This window comes from Lepus europaeus, chromosome 7, assembly GCF_033115175.1.
Source record: "Lepus europaeus isolate LE1 chromosome 7, mLepTim1.pri, whole genome shotgun sequence".
NCBI lineage: Eukaryota > Metazoa > Chordata > Mammalia > Lagomorpha > Leporidae > Lepus > Lepus europaeus.
The window spans coordinates 61,132,716-61,149,785 of record NC_084833.1 but is presented as its reverse complement, the minus strand read 5'-3'; the positions used below and the strand labels follow the sequence as shown (position 1 = coordinate 61,149,785).

The 17,070-nt window shown below is 43.5% G+C and overlaps 1 protein-coding gene across 5 annotated transcripts in view; it reads left to right on the top strand.

Annotated features, from left to right (window-relative positions):
• The window catches only part of STIM1 (stromal interaction molecule 1), a 225,412-nt gene that overhangs the window by 174,653 nt on the left and 33,689 nt on the right, over positions 1-17,070 (top strand). For all 5 annotated transcript variants that reach the window (XM_062196608.1, XM_062196606.1, XM_062196609.1 and 2 more), the window contains 2 exons: positions 8,084-8,195; positions 11,639-11,754. In XM_062196608.1, coding sequence (XP_062052592.1) covers positions 8,084-8,195; positions 11,639-11,754 — 228 coding nt within the window. The remainder of the gene's footprint in view (positions 1-8,083; positions 8,196-11,638; positions 11,755-17,070) is intronic.

Sequence of the window (17,070 nt, the reverse complement as noted above, 5' to 3'; positions counted from 1 at the left end):
CCCTATATGGGTGCTGGTTCAAGTCCTGGCTGCTCCAGCTCTCTGTTAATGCTCCTGGGAAAGTTGTAGAGGATGGCCCAAGTCCTTGGGCCCCTGCACCCTCGTGGGAGACCTGAAAGAAGCTCCTGGCTCCTGGCTTTGGATCGACTTGGCTCCAGTTGTGTGGCCATTTAGGGAGTGAACCAGAGGATAGAAGACCTCTCTCTTTTTGTGTCTCTACCTCTCTTTGTAACTCTTTCACATAAATCAAAATAAACCTTAAAAAAAAAATAAATAAAAGAAACATGGTACAGAGACCAGGATGTTTCTTTTTCTTATTTCTAAGTAAACACCATTTTCCTGATATATGCATTTTCCTGATATATGCATATGACAAGTGCCTTTTACGTACCTTTACTTTTATAAAGAAGCTGTGGGATGAGTGATGCTGTTAGTAAGCAAAGTGTAAATACTGATGGGAGGTACAACCCACAGACTGCTATTGTTCATTTGAAGACAGTAATAGAGCTTCTATTTATACTGTACTTTTATCTCATTCCTTAATTTTTATGTATGCTTTAAAATATACACTAATGTTAGTATATGAATGTAATTTAATTTAGTCAGGTGTACAAATATTGGCAATGTGTGCACAGTTATTTTTTATAAGTAGATCATATCATTATAAAGATTGGAGACTACAGTTATTTACCTTGTGCGTCTCTCTTATGAGGGATTGCTGGTTGTAGAAAACTCTAGGGGTTGACTTTCCCTGGTTCTGTGTAACATTGTTTGTCATTTTGTCCAGAGGTGTAGTCTTTGATCTGATGAGAGGCCTTGTGGGCAGACTCTGGAGGAATGAGAGACTCAGGGGGACCAAGTCTTTCATTTGCACGTACTCCTGGGGTTGGGATATGTGAATCATGTGGACTCTGTTTCTGTATTAAATTCTCTTTGCGCCGGCGCCGCGGCTCAATAGGCTAATCCTCCGCCTTGCGGCGCCGGCACACCGGGTTCTAGTCCTGGTCGGGGCACCGATTCTGTCCCGGTTGCCCCTCTTCCAGGCCAGCTCTCTGCTGTGGCCAGGGAGTGCAGTGGAGGATGGCCCAAGTGCTTGGGCCCCTGTACCTGCATGGGAGACCAGGAGAAGCACCTGGCTCCTGCCAACGGATCAGCGCGGTGCGCCGGCCGCAGCGCGCCTACCGCGGCGGCCATTGGAGAGTGAACCAACGGCAAAAAGGAAGACCTTTCTCTCTCTCTCTCTCTCACTGTCCACTCTGCCTGTTTAAAAAAAAAAAAAAAACTCTTTGCCAAATTCTATAGCCTCTCACTGATAGTCTCAGAGATCTTTCAAATTTCTCGTCTGGAATGAGAAAGCAGGATAAGATTTTTAACTTTGAACCTTAGGGACAAGTGGCCCTCATGTCTCACTGGATTGTTGAATGAGATCTTCATGTTGGGACTCAGGTGTGCTGAGAAACAGAGACTACCCAGGATACAGCTCGTCATGACTGACTTCATTCAGACTGCCCTGACTCTGGTTAGACAACATTATGCTGCCAGGCTCTACCTAGGTAGGGCATCTGCCTAGGTAACAGAATGATATACAGAGCTAAAAACAAACAGATCACCAAACTGCCTTGAGGTTTGGCACAATGTGCTTGAGGCCATTATCTTTCCCTCTGCATCTTAGTCATATAGGGGCTGATTAGTCTAGAAATCATCCCCACTTAGAGTGGACCCCTTAAAGACCCTCTGTTTCACTTAAAGCAGTGTGTAGAGCAGTGGTTCTCAGCAACCCCCTTGACTGAGACAGTTTTGGTTGTCATGACTGGCAGCAAGTATAGATGGGCTAGGGATATTGTTAAACATCCTGTCATGCATAGGACATCCCCCAGGAATGATCTCATCCAAACCTCCTTGGTGCAGAGGCTGAGAAACCCTGTTGTAGAGTGACTCCTGCCTGTCTCCACTGTGGTGTTGGGTGTTGACAGGGGAGTTCCCACATGCCAAGAGTCTATGTCCAGGCTTGTTTTAAGACATTCTCCCAGTAGACAAAAGGCCCTTGAAGTACCGCTGGCCTGAGGCCTTTCTAGCAACGAAAAAGTGGCCCTTTTTCCACTCTACACGCCAAGCAGAAAGGCTCCATTGTGCTGGGCGAGGCTGAGCTCCTCTGGCAGCAGTGGCAGGAGTGTGTTGTTCTGTGTGCTTTGCAGGCTAGCACTTGTCTGTCTGCCTCCTATCTGTGTGTCATTCTCCTGTGCCCTCATTATAAATGATCACATTTTTAATGTGTGTGGATATATATTCATTTTCAAGAATGATGGTTAGTGCATTTTACTTTCCTCAACACTTCTTTAACCTCAGTGCTGTCATCTTTTTTCTCCCCAAACCTAGGATTCGAATGTTTCTCTTAATTTCTCTTTTCCTTCCAATGTATTCTAATCTGGTAACTAGAAATTTAAGCTAAGCAGCGATTTTAAGCAGCCCTCACTCTCTCTCTCTCTCTCTCTCTCTCTCTCTCTCTCTCTCTCTTTTTAAGAGATTTATTGATTTATTTGGAAGGCAGAGTTACAGGGAGGCAGAGGCAGAGGTGGTGGCCGGGGGTGGGGGATGGGGTCTTCCATCCACTGGTTTACTCCCCAGATGGCCGCAACAGCCAAAGCTGCGCCAGTCTGAAGCCAGGAGCCAGGAGCTTCTTCCTGGTCTCCCACACGGGTGCAGGGGCCCAAGCACTTGGGCCATCTTCCCCTGCTTTCCCAGGCCATAGCAGCGAGCTGGATCAGAAGTGGAGCATCCAGGACTCAAACTGTCGCCCACATGGGATGTTGGCACTGCAGGCAGTGGCTTTACCCTCTATGCCATAGCGCCACAGTGCCACAGTGCCATAGTTCCCCCCTTCCCCCTCCCCCCAAGCAGCCCTCTCTTAAGCGTCTAATATCTTGTCTTTCAGGATGCAGTCTGAGCACATTATACCTGCATCATCCTCCCCACCCTCACCCAGTACCTTTCCCTTTTCAATTTCCTGCGTCTGCCAACTATCTCATCTACCTCCAAAACTACTCAGCCTCACGGCTTTCCTCCTGCTTGTTGGAGATTGGAGCATTTTTGCTTCAACTTTGTTTCATTCAAGATGTATTACTAACTGCTTTGCATTTGCATGTGCTGGGCTCTTCTTGGGGAAAGGAGGATCATGAAAGGAATGGTCCCAGTTTTCTAACCTCTTTAGCTTATGTGAGAGTGACAGAAGCAACATAAGGTGTGAAGTATGCCTACCAGAGAATGCTGTTTTTTTGACAAGTGTTATAGGATTTGTCCACATGAGCTATATATTTTTCAAAGGAGATTTTTATTGTTTGGAGGCCACAATAAAAACATTTCTGGGACTCCTCATTTAGAGTTGTCATTTTTGAGTAAATTCTTATTGATGTCCCTATGTTTGAAACTCTTATTTTAGAAACAGTAGATGAACACAAATGAAGAGGATGTGACCCACACCTTCAGTATGATAGCATTCTGATGAAAGTCAGTTTTTGGTAAAGGTATGGTTCTTTAGAGAGGAGAGTGATGAATCTCAACTCCTCTCATTGTGCTTCAAAACTTTTCTGGCTTCTTGTTGTTCACAGCAGTGGTTTTCAACCTTGAGGAATGTAGGAATTCCTTTTAAGGGAAATAATTTATCTTGGACCTACAGTGCTGACTTAAATTATTTTTATGAGTTATTTAAATATGCACAAACATAAAATTGAAATGTAAGTTACTGTATAAATCTGTGTACAAATATAAACAAAAACAAATTTATGCTTTAAATAGAAATAAACTTCAAATCTGATAAAATACTTTTCAGCTGATACTGAATTGCTCTCAGGCTGCATATCTGTATTAGATACCAGCATATCTGTATTACTGGACACCATCAGATGAGTCATTCCTCTCATTATTTTTCTCTATTTAAGCTATTGTGAAATTTTGACTTGTCCAATACGTCGTGATCTCGTTTGACCTTCATTTGTCTGAAACATATTCCCTGAGTATTAAGCCCACATCTATTCCTTTATAATACTTTCTGTAAATTATAGAGGTAAACTTGCTTTCTGCATGTCTAATCATCACATAAATTTTAAAAGTATTTAAAAGGATTGTTTGTGATAGTGATATGTGCTGATGATGTGATTTACCATGTTGCAAATGATCACTCTGTGAGTGTTTCAAGTTAGAATGGTTCTTGTTATGGCAGAAAATCCCCTCAATCTGAAATAAGCAAAAGGGAAAATTTGTGTGCACAAAACTGAAATATCTATAAATAGGGCTGGGTACAGGTGTGACCTGACTCAAGGTTTCAATGATGTCATCTAGATCTACTTGTTGGCCTAGCTTTGCCTCTAAATGAAGGCTTCAGCAATGTTGAGAAGAGCATATATATCCTCAGAACATGGGCTATAGAGCCAGATTACCCAAGACAAAATCTTGGCTTTACCAATTCCTACCTGCGTAATTTTGGGGAAGTTATATAACCTTTCTATGCCTCAGTTTCTTTATCTTTAAAATGAAGATAAAATTAGATCTCTATTTCATGTGGTTGTGGTAAAGATTAGTGAGTTAATATATGTGAGTTGCTTGAAGCAGTAATATCAGACAGTAAGTGCTATGTAAGTGATGGCTTCTATTAATAATATTATAATTATTATAATATATTATGGTTCAGGATCATTTCATTCCAGGCACCAGTGTTGGGAGAGCATATCTCATATAAGTCAAACAAAAATCTTGAAAAGTGCAGTTTCTTAATATAATTTTCCTCATGGGCATTGTCTACCTTAGAAAAACTACTACAGAACATGCCTGTGACTATAGACTTGTAGTTCAGGCCACCGAAGATTAGAGATGGGACTTGGGCACTCCCTTGACTTGCATCCTCTGGTCTGCTTTAACACAAACCAGGAGGAAAAGAAAGCTAGGCATCAGAAGCAATGGGTGGCAGGCCTATTAATGGCTGATCTGTACAGTGATCTGCCCTCAAGGAGACCCAACAGGCCAGTCCACTGCAGTGGCTTTCAATGTGGTAAGCCTGCGCTTCAGCAGAAGTCAGCTTGTGAAGAGCCCTGGCAGCTCTGCCAAGAGTTGGATCACTGGAAATGGACCTGCCCTGGAGTCGAAGGATGCCCAGGTCAGAGCCACAGATCTTATTGGCTCTAAGCTGAAAAGCCCTTCATTCAGCCCAACTTCCAAAGTGACCACTGCAGCTGAGGGGATGGTCAAGTAGGGTCAGCCACATTGCAGGCAGAACTGTAAATTTCTTGTTAGAGATGCCACCTGCCTTTACCTGGCCAGCTCTCCTCCCAGGCCAGCCAAGTAATGAAAGTCAACAGAGTGCCTTCCCCTAGGAGGTTCACACCTCCCTTAGGATATACCCCATGTGAAGAGATAGATAGGTCTGGGCCTCTGAATTTACAAGGCCTAAAGCCCACCAGATTATTATCAAGCCCCTTCTATCAGGTTCTATTTGCCTCTCAATCAGAAAACTTAATTGTAGCTTAGACAGCACCTTTCTTAGCTCCTCTAATAATGACTCTGTCCTTTGTTCTAGGCCCTGTCTAGTGCACTTGGGCCTCATTCCTTTGTAATCATAACCTCTACTCTACCACCAATGGCTCTACTCCCAACCTGTGTGTACTGATGGTCCTCTTCCCCACTTAATGCTGTATAATTGTTCAAACCTGGTAAATGCCACTCTTAGGATCATTGGTTACTATCCTCACTCTGTCTTTTATGACCTTGTCTAAATATGATCAGAGTCGGCAAACTTGGAAGGCTTCCATAGCCTTGGCAACTCATGACGACAGCCTAGGATGGTTACTGGCGCCATAAACTAGAGTGTCAATTTGTTGGGTCAACAACAGGAGCCACTGTGCACTTGCTCCTCATGTGGGATCTCTGTCCTTAATGTGCTGTACATTGTGATTTAATGCTATAACTAGTACTCAAACAGTATGTTTCACTTTGTGTTTCTATGTGGGTGCAAACTGTTGCAATCTTTATACTAAATTGATCTTCTGTATATAAAGAGAATTGAAAATGAATCTTGATGCAAATGGAAGGGGAGAGGGAGCGGGAGAGGGGAGGGTTGCGGGTGGGAGGGAAGTTATGGGGTGGGGGGAAGCCATTGTAATCCATAAGCTGTACACTGGAAATTTATATTCATTAAATAAAAGTTAAAAAAAAAAAGAAAAGAAAAGAAAAGAAAAGTGCAGTTTCTTCAGCCTTGACTGGGGTTATATGCTAAGCCCTGAGTCAAGCACCATGGGCAGGAGGATGTAATATACTGATTGGCTTAGCTTGGGTTATATACTCTGCCCCTAGAGATTGATTTAACTTTGTCTGAAGCACATTATCTGAGAACAAGGGAGAGGTGGTTTCCCTAATCTGAATTCAGAGGACCGTTGCCACCAAAAGGGGCAATGGATACTTGGTGGCAAAAATCAGCCCTGTCCATGATAGTGCTATAAGATAGGCCTTAATAGATGATCATGTAATGTGACAGTCTCCCTGGGGATGCATCAGTTGGGGTAGTTCTTGGAGGTTTATATCTTTATGAAGGTAACATCTGTCTTGAAAATTTGAATTGCAGCTATGAGAATATATTTTGTGTATTTTGTTCTCTGAATTATTTTGTATTAAAATGTCTAAATTCAAGATAAATTATTTGTATGTAGTACATTATGTCCTAAAATTATCAGCAGCGATATTCTATCATAACTATTTTGTAACACATTTATCAACACAAATGCAATGTGGGCACTGAAGTTGACAGTGTTACTCATATATCTCAAAGATCCAGAATATACATTTTTACTTTTGGCTTATCTTCAAAATAAAAATATAAAATCAAGACATTATTTTAATAAATTATTTTGGCAAGTGCTGATAAGACTTTCTACAGTGATGGAAATATTTTATAATTTATGTTGTTCAATATGGTAACTGCTAGCTACATCCAGCTATTGGGCATTTGCACTATGGCTAGTGGTATTAAGGAACTGAATTTTTAATTTAACTTAATCTTAGTAAATTTATTTAAATAGCCGCTTGTGGCTACTGGCTGCTACTGCTTGAACATGTACAACTCTGAATAGCAATACTAAATAAAAGAATGGATGCAACGTGCCCAACATGTTCTCTACCAAGTACACAAAAAATAGGAGAAGAGGAAAAGTCTATACATTTTCCCTCTCAAAGGGCTGGACCTCATTTAACTTGCAAGAGCAACCCAGGGCTGCTCTTTGCAGAACAACGATGGTAGCTGTTTTAGCAAGGTGAAGTCAAGACTTGGCTTCAACATCCTTCTGCTACTACCTCCCTTAATTCTATTCACTAGACACGTTGAATTTTTATATCTCTTTTTTCAACCTGTCTTCATTGAATATTAAGTACTTTCTTGCTGTACACCTGTGAAATAGTTCAGGTGAGGTTCTTCTAATAATTTATGTTGCAATTTATTACTTTCTCTGAGGCTATCCCTGAACTCCTAGGCAGTTATTCCCTTTCTCCTTTGTGCTCCATGTATGTTTCTTGGTTAGAGTCAGTGTTTTCCTGATGTTATTTAGGTTTTGATCCTGTCCACTGGGTTGGGAACTAATTTTCTATGGCTTGGCCTTAGGTGGACCCTTGATGAATGCTTATTAGTTGGATAGTTGAGTGGGTGGATGATGGTTTGCAGCCCTGGTTACATTTATAATGAAAAAAACTTTTTAAATAAATTTCCTTTAAATGTACAGTTTGATTAATTTTGACACATGTTGTTATTTTTGTAACCACTACCATATTCAAGATATAGCATATTTCCATCTCCCTAAAACATTTCTTTGCACTTTTTCCCAGTCAATCTGGTCAACCATTGGTCTACTTTCTGTCAGTATAGACTTATCTCTTTTAGGATTTTATATAAATAGAGTCATATAATGTTTACTCCTTTCACGTTTAGGATTTTGTGAGGGAAAGATATGTTAAACATACAAACATATGTGGTAAATGTTAAGATCACAACAGTAAGTGCAAGCAGCACTTGACATTCTGGAGTCCTGACTGTGCTCGTCTCTTTCCACAGTGTATAACTGGACCGTGGATGAAGTGGTGCAGTGGCTGATCACATATGTGGAGCTGCCTCAGTATGAGGAGACTTTCCGGAGGCTGCAGCTGAGTGGCCATGCCATGCCCAGGTCAGCAGGGGACCAGGTTTTTCTTACTTGAAGGTGCAAGAAATGGGATGGGGTAGACCTGGTTGCTCTGCCAGTTACCTGAGATTCCATCCTTTTCATGGTAGAGTCTCTAGACCTCTTCTCTTCTCACATCTATTCTATACTTGCTGTAAAGCATGACAGGCACTTTGCATCCATTGTCTTATTTAATACTCTTATCAATCCTTGTAATAGTATGAATAGCTGCCAGTTATTGAGTGCTTAATATATGCAAGACACTCTGTTTAACACTTTAAATGTGGTGTCTCATTTAATTATTACACCAGTCCTATGAGGTGGTATTATTATGTTTAGATGATGAAACTGGTTTAGTAACTTTTCAAGGTCACAAACATGGCTAGTTAGGGTAGAAACTGTGGTTTGACTCTAGATCTGGGTGGATTTCAAAACCTGTTTTCTTTTGCTATCTCTCTGAAAACTGTCTCTTTTATCACCCTGGAGTCTCAGGTCTGTTTTAGTTTTCTCTGTGCTGTATGTACAATTTATCTACTCTAATGCAAATGGTGCAGAGGTGGGGCTGACTGCCATTGGCCCCGACCCTGTCTCAGATGACTCCTCCAACAGGCTTTCTGTATAGGCACAATATTCGAGGACTTGGGGTTTGGAGTAGGGAGGGAGTAGAGGACTACAGCTTGGACTTTTTACTATTTCAACTTACTTTTGTATGTCACTCAGTCATTAATCCATTTACTTATTCTCTCATTTATACTTACTGATTCTCTGCACTTGTGCTGGGGATATTATTGACGTTATGAGCTTCGGTGAAGGAGATCAGGAAGGTGAAGCTGTTGGAAGGCCCACACATTGAGTTTGCAGCCACAGAGCTCCTGGGCACTGCTGTCCAGGCCTAGCTGAGCTAGCTGTTCTCTCCTCTGCTGCCTGTAGCCTCCTCTTCATAGCTTCTTTCTATTCTGGAAGAGTGATCACTTTAGTGTTTATAGAGTGCTTTCCTATCTATTATTTCTGTTGAGTCTCACAATTCTGGGAGGAAGGAGTTACTATCCCAGCTTTTAGATGAACAAACTGACTCTCAAGTAATTTATAATTTGTCCAACTGATAAGTAGTCCAGCTGGGATTTGAACCCAAGTCTTCCTTGTTCTAAGTGCAACTTTCACTGCATCTTTCTCTTGTATCATGTGGTTGAAGATAGGCTCCCTCTCAGTTTTCAGTTTAGTTCTACTTAACAAAACTTCCCAAAGCACCTACCATGTATGTGCCAGGCTTTCTGTTGGGCCCTGAAAGCTAAGAATGGATGATTGAATACATAATTGACCATGAATTTCCAGGAGTTAAGTTTCTTTCTTGCTACTCACGGGAATAGTAGTAGTTTTGGGTCATTTCATCATGAGGAATGGCTGCAGCATGAATTTAAATTGCAAGGCATAGGAAGTCAGTTCTTAGGTCATGGTTTCAGTTAGCCCTCCTGTGGCTAAGGTTAGAGCCAAGACCAGGTACAACCAGGCTGAGCACAGAGTAGAAAAATACCAAGCTCTGGCACTTTAGTGACAGCAGGAAGCATGGAGCTTTCAGTGTATGATATAGAATGGGAGTGGTTCTAGGCCCATACTACCAGCTTGGCATCATGGGAAGAATCCAGCAGATTTGAATTCATCCTCTGGCATTACCACTTATTTTTGTGTAACTGTGGGCAAGTTACTCTCCTCTAAGTCTCAGGTGTCTTATCTATAAATTGGAGCTAATAACAGAGTTAAGATACGAGTTCTTAAGGTTGCTGTGGAGACTAAATGAGATACTATCTGTAAAGCGCCAGAACAGTGCCTGATACACAGTAGTTGCTTAGTAAATGCTGGCTCCTTCCCCCATTTCTCTCATTGCTTACAAGTAGATAGCATTCCCATTTATAGGTGTCTTAAGCTGTAGAAAATATGATGATGCTTGTTTTGATCAATGTCCGGTACACCTGGCAGAAGTGCTACAAAGAGGATCCCCAAGACGTTCCAGGATTGTGCAAGGCATCTGATTTTTTTTTTTTGCACGCCAATCAACTTATCCTGTAGATTCCGCTCTCCAAGAACTTTCTGAAGATCCCTTTCTTTTTTTTTTTCTTCTTTTTTTGACAGGCAGAGTGGACAGTGAGAGAGACAGAGAGAAAGGTCTTCCTTTTGCCGTTGGTTCACCCTCCAATGGCCACCGCAGCTGGCGCGCTGCAGCCAGTGCACTGCGCTGATCTGAAGGCAGGAACCAGGTGCTTCTCCTGGTCTCCCATGGGGTGCAGAGCCCAAGAACTTGGGCCATCCTCCACTGCACTCCCGGGCCACAGCAGAGAGCTGGCCTGGAAGAGGGGCAACCGGGACAGAATCCGGCACCCTGACTGGGACTAGAACCCAGTGTGCCGGCTCCGCAGGCGGAGGATTAGCCTATTGAGCCACAGCGCCGGCCTAAGGCATCTGATTTTATATCAGTTTATGCAGAAGGAAACTGAGGTCCTAGGGGAAGGATCAAGCAGCTTATGATCAGACAAGTGAGTCCGTAGTAGAATTAGGATGAGAAACCATATCTCCTGACCCCCAATCACAGTGCCTCACTGCCTGGCTTGTGGGTGGATTTGTTTGCCTTCCAAGGTCAGAGAAGAAAGTAGCTGTTCCTGTCTGCTCAGACGAGAGTAAAAACCACACTGTGTGATGTCAGATACTTCCTTTTTAGCTGGGAAAACAAAACAATGCATCAGAAAAAAGCACTAACCTCACAGAGTAGTATAGCATTAAATGCTCATTTTGGGGCTCAGATGAGAGGTTTTCAACCTTACATATCTTGTACTCACCTCCTCATGTACTCACTGTGTTCCAACAGAAAAGAAACAAAGTCATTTTTTCCTAGGTCATTTTCTTGTTTGCAAGAAAGTTACCACTGACAGTGTGGTTGAAGGTCATGAAAATTACAGTAATTTTATTGGGAGTAAATTGTATTGCAGTGACTCAAATACATGCTAACAGGACTAATTCAGCTTGCCATCAACAGGTTTTTATATATAATGATAGTGGGTTAGGTTCAGGCTAATTCAGACGTCTGCAGAGTCACTGGGCCTCACCGCATGATATTCTGATCTGGGCTTGCCAGGAGGATGCCTTTACAAGTGTTGGGAGGTGGGGACAGATATGTAGGGACTAAAATCCCTGGAAGGAGAAGCGTGGCAGAAAATATACAGTCGGGTCTGAGGCTGGTCGTAGGTTGGTTATCGTTGGAGGACAGTGCACTTCAGTGGTGGAAATGCAATGAGAGGGTTGTCCAGTTCTTGATAAATGTCCATTCTCCCTGTTGAGACACCACAGTATAGATTGTGTTCAAGAATGTGAAGGGGAGCAATTACCCTGAAATTGCTCCTAGAGGAGATGGGTTTCCTGACTTTGCTGGCTTTCTGATCCCCTACTCTTTGCCTCAACAGGTTAGCTGTAACCAACACCACCATGACAGGGACTGTGCTAAAGATGACAGACCGGAGTCATCGACAGAAGCTGCAGTTGAAGGCCCTGGACACAGTGCTCTTTGGGCCTCCTCTCTGTGAGTCCTGTGTGGAGAAAGGCTTTGCTGCGCCATAGAACTCAAACCTGTTGGGATGGCTGGCTGAGGTCCTGGGGGCTCCTAGGCACTCCGGGCAAGGCAGTGCCTCTACTGTTTCCACTGGGACTGATGTATGAACTAGTTTTGTATTTTAGTCCAGCTGTATATCAATGTCCATTTATTAAGTATCTGAAGAAGTAACAACTTTGTGCCAGTACTGTGCTGGGCCCTGTAGAAAGATATGAATGAATCAGATTCTGTCTATAAGGAATCATATTCTATCTTAAAGGGATAAAACAAGTGTGCTAGGAGAGGACACAGTGCTTTGAAGGCTCAGGGGAGGAGTGGAAAAGGCTTCTTCTAGGGGAGGTGGCATGTGAGCTCTGCCTGTGAAAGTGGGAAACCTTTATTCCATGGAGGTAATAGAAGAGGATGTTCTAGATGGAGGAAAGAGCCTGAACAAAAGTGAGGGCTAAAATAAAAAGGGTATGCTCAGAAGTAGCAAGTGATCTCTAACGGGCTGACTGCCGTTTAGCTGTTACCTGTTCTCACTGCAGGCGTGAGTATACAATATGAACTGATTACTGAACATCTTTGTATCTTTGGGTGAGCTAGGAAAACTAAGTGGACTGAAACAATGGAGACATACCAGGCCTAAGAAAGAGTGGTCTCTTTAACCAGGGTTAATTGAGAGAATTAGGTGATTCAGTCCCTGCAGATCTACGTAATGAGAATGACTGACCTTGCCATCTTTTTTCTTATTATAAGTGAACCAAGAGGGAATGAAAGTAATTATATTCCTTAGAAAATTAGCTTTGACCAAACAGACTTTTAGGGCCAATTGGGAGCGGCTGAACTTTAGTCATGGATGCCAGCAGCAGAGTATGAGAGAGCCAGGAACCAGTCTATAGAAATTGCTGGCAGCCAGTGTCAGAGGCAGCACATTTCCTGTCTGTGCATGTAGCTTGTGGAGTGCCCAGGATGACTCCACAGGTGAATCTGTACCTTTTGAAAGTATGAAACAGAACAACCTGGGAGAGGGCTATTTCCACCCTTGGTATCTTTTGAAAGGGGGCTGGGTGGATTGGAGGTATAAAGCACATTTTGCCCACCATTCTTTGGTTAGCTTTGAATAAATGTCATAGTGAATGCTCTATACTTTATGTAAGGCCCACCCTCTTTACTGAGCAATGACTTTGCACTTGGTCTCATTTACTGTGCACTACTGTATAACTTTATAAAGGACAGGGTACCTGCATTTGAGATGTTCTGTCCACAGATGGGAAACATCCAGCCCAGGGGCTGTGTAACACCTGCAAAATCATTTGGTCTGGCTCTGCCAAGGCAACTGCAGGTGGGACTCAAAATTTAATAAGTCTATAGCAGGCTAATTTTAAGTTGATAATTTTTTTTTAATAGTCTACAGTAGGGACCCTTGACCCAAGGTCCCTCCAATAACTCTTTTTTTTTTTTTTTTGACAGGCAGAGTGAATAGTGAGAGAGAGAGACAGAGAGAAAGGTCTTCCTTTTTGCCATTGGTTCACCCTCCAATGGCTGCTGCGGCCGGCACATCTCGCTGATCCGAAGCCAGGAGCCAGGTGCTTTTCCTGGTCTCCCTTGTGGGTGCAGGGCCCAAGCACTTGGGCCATCCTCCACTGCCTTCCCCGGCCATAGCAGAGAGCTGGCCTGAAAGAGGGGCAACCGGGATAGAATCCGGCGCCCCAACCAGGACTAGAACCCAGTGTGCCGGCACCGCAAGGCGGAGGATTAGCCTGTTAAGCCACAGCGCCAGGCAAGTTGATAATTTTATATGGCCTGCAGATGATGTTCTAAGTATCCAAATGGCCCTTGGCAGAAAAAATGTTCCCTGGAAGTTGAACAGAGTAAATGGTCAACAATTGCAGTAGTATTATAGCTATTATGTGAGACTCTCAAGAGTTCACTTAGGGGGCTGGCGTTGTGGTGTAGTGGGTAAACCTGCTGCCTGCAGTGTCAGCATCCCATATGATTATTGGTTTGAGTCCCAACTACTCTACTTCTGATCCAGCTCCCTGCTAATAATGTGCCTGAGAAAGCAGTGGAAGATGACCCAAGTACTTGGGCCCTGCACCCATGTGGGAGACCTGGAAGAAGCTCCTGACTCCTGGCTTCAGATTAACCTAGCTCCAGTCGTTGTGGCCATTTAGGGAGTGGACCAGTAGATGGAAGATCTCTCTGTCTTTTCTTTCTGTAACTGTGCCTTTCAAATAAATAAATAAATCTTAAAAAAGAAAAATACTTCACTTGGGAGCACAAAGTAGGGAGGAGTTTTGTTGGAGTCTAAGAAGCTTTATGGGGAGGGTGATTGTTGACTCTTGAAAAATGGAAAGTGTCTTATTAAATGCTCCTCATCAACAGCTTACACCCGTCTTTGTGTACACCAGCAAGTTCTTGCACCTGAAGAATTATGCTCAGCAGTGAAAGCTAGGCAGCTGCTGCAAAGGCTCAGCTCTGTTTGTCTCCAGCAAGGAGATATCATTGAAGATCTGAGTCTTTCCTAGCCTTCGAAAGATGTATTGTCAGGTTGTTGTGTGTCTGATATCAAAGTGGGATTTACCATACCTGAAAGGGTGCATTAGAAACTGCAGGTTAAACCAGGCAAGGATTTTATCTGGAAAAAACCAGAGTCCTGGGTCTGTGGTACTGGATACAGGAGATCATTTCTTATAGCTTATATACTACATGTGATTTGACCTAAGGGAGGTGGAGAGTACCTGCAAAGAGTCCTTTGAGCTATGTCCCTCTAGACTCAGTTTTCCCCTCTGAGTATGAACTAAAGTATCTGTTTCAGTGCTGTTCCCTGTCTAAGTCCCTAGGACTTAGAATGATGGCCTGTGCCGGCTGTGACCTGTGTTTTGAACCTAGGATGAATTCTTATGCTAGGTGGACACAGATGCTCAGGCCTCACCATGTATCATGTAACAGACAAATGCCCCAGAGAACCTAGGCCAGTTATAGTTGCTGGCCATGGCCACCTTGCCCAGACTTAGCAACAATCCTGCCATTGATGTGAGACTTGACAAATATTAAATCAAAGGTTTGTCATGCAGTAGCCAAGAGAGTCTGCTGAAGAAATAGATGTGTTTTTCCACAGAAGGAGGTTGGGGAGGGAGGGATCAGATGGCTCAGCACAGGGCCACCCCAGGGTCTATTTTGTGACAGTAAAACGTGTGCTTAGTTCTCTTCATGTGACCACAGAACAGCACATGGCCTTTTGCATCTTTTGCACCCTTACAGAGGTAGCTCTAGGCGTGTGGGCCTACCTGGGATTCTCCAAACAGCATCAGGTGTTGGGTGTGCTCTGAGAAACAGAGGCCCTATGACAGGCGGTGTCATTTGGAGGCCTGAGCTGATGACCTGCCAGGGTAGCAGATTATTCATCGAAGGGACTTTGCCTCCTTTACAGATGATTTCTCAGAAAGACTGAGGCTCAGAGAGGTGAAGTAAGTTTTCAGAGGTCATTCAGCTTTTAAGTGGCAAAGCCATGACTAACCCAGGTCTTTAACTTGTTCTTCAGTGCTCCCTCTTATTATGCCACCTGATGCTTCTGTTAGAGGAAACAAGATACAGAGTTCTAGCTTTGCAATGAAGCAGACTGGCTCTATCGGTTAGCAGTTTTGTGACCTGGGACACATTCCTAAGGTTCTCTGTGCCCCAATTTACCCTAAATAAATGGTCGTTACTATTTTCACTGTATGCTTAGTGCCGTGCTGGAGACTACTGTGCCCTTTGTGCTTTAAGAGTGAATATTAAGAAGAGTTCAGAAAGGCCTGCTGAGTAATTGTTGGAATTGGGGGCAACTGTGGAGAGGAAAAGACAAGGCTACGCATCCTCTTCCTTCTTCAGTGGCTCAGAAGATAGGAAAAAAGTCCCCAGTGATGGGGCGTGGCTGTCTCTGGACAACCTTGCTGTGCTCCCTGGGGCTGTATCCTTACTTCCTGTGTCTCCTGTGATGCTCCTTCCCCTGCAAGCCTTTTCCAGGATGCTTTCCAGCCTCTTCTCAGTCATGCTGAACTTGTGCCTCTTCATCCCCTCTGGGAGCACATAGCCCTTTGTTCCTCCTTTCTTTTTTATTATTTTTTAATATTTATTTTGTTTATTTGAAAGACAGAGTTACAGAGAGAAGTAGAGCCAGAGAGAGAGAGAGAGAATAAGGTCTTCCATCCACTGGTTCACTCCCAAATGGCTGCAACAGCCAGGAGCTAGGAGCTTCTTCCAGGTCTCCCACATAGGTGCAGGACCCAAGGACTTGAACCATCTTCTACTGCTTTCCCAGGCCATAGCAGAGAACTGGATCAGAAGTGGAGCAGCTGGGACTCGAACTGGCACTCATATGGGATGCTGGTGCAGCAGGCCAGGACTTTAACCTGCTGTACTACAGTGCTGGTCCCTGTTCCTTCTTTCTTTAAAAGAGGTCTGTTTTCTAGTCTTTTACCCTTGGACTGGAAGCTGAGGGCAGACAAGCTTTGTTCATCTGTTGTCAGCACTCAGCTTTAAGACCCAGGAAGGAGGAGGGTAGTAACCAGGATACAAATGCTAGAAGTTACACGGAGGAGGCTGGGCCTCTCCAGATTGCATGAATGAGGGGAATTGGGAGAAAAATCTGGCCCAGCTTGGTTTCGGAGAGAATTTCTGCCTATATAGTGCCTGTTGGCAGTTGAGGTAGCTAAAGCATCTATTGGGCCATGACTAGAAGAAAGAGGGCCAGGAGTGGTCCTTACAGGTTAAACAGGTACCCCCGAACAAAAGACAGCATAAAGGACAAAAGGAATTCCTAACACATATTTTGGCAGTGAAGAATAAATATCTATACCTGACAGGATATTATGGGCAGCTGAGAGGATGGAGAGATTGATTAGGAGAGGGGATTCAAGAAGGCTATAATGAGTAGAGATTCTCCTTCTCAGTGTTAAATGGTACCCTGAAAATTCTCCTTATTACCTTGACTCTATTAACGTATCAGCGTTTCATTTATTTACTTCTACCTCCTCTGCCTTAGGCCTGATGCTGTTAACAACCTGATTTTGCTAAAATTTATTTGTGGCATTCAGATGGGGAATTCTGCCATCCTCTCACTCCCAGCCAGCTTCCCTGGATTAGCTCTGTTCACCTAGCCAGCCACATCTGCTTTCCCAAAAACATCTGTGGTCAGTTCCCTGGCTGTATTTACTGAATATGAAGTATATTCTGAGGGCCGAATTTGTGTAAGGGCTCTGCACTTCAGCTGGGCATATAATCTTGTCCCAGGGACAGATTTTTATTCTCTATATACACTTG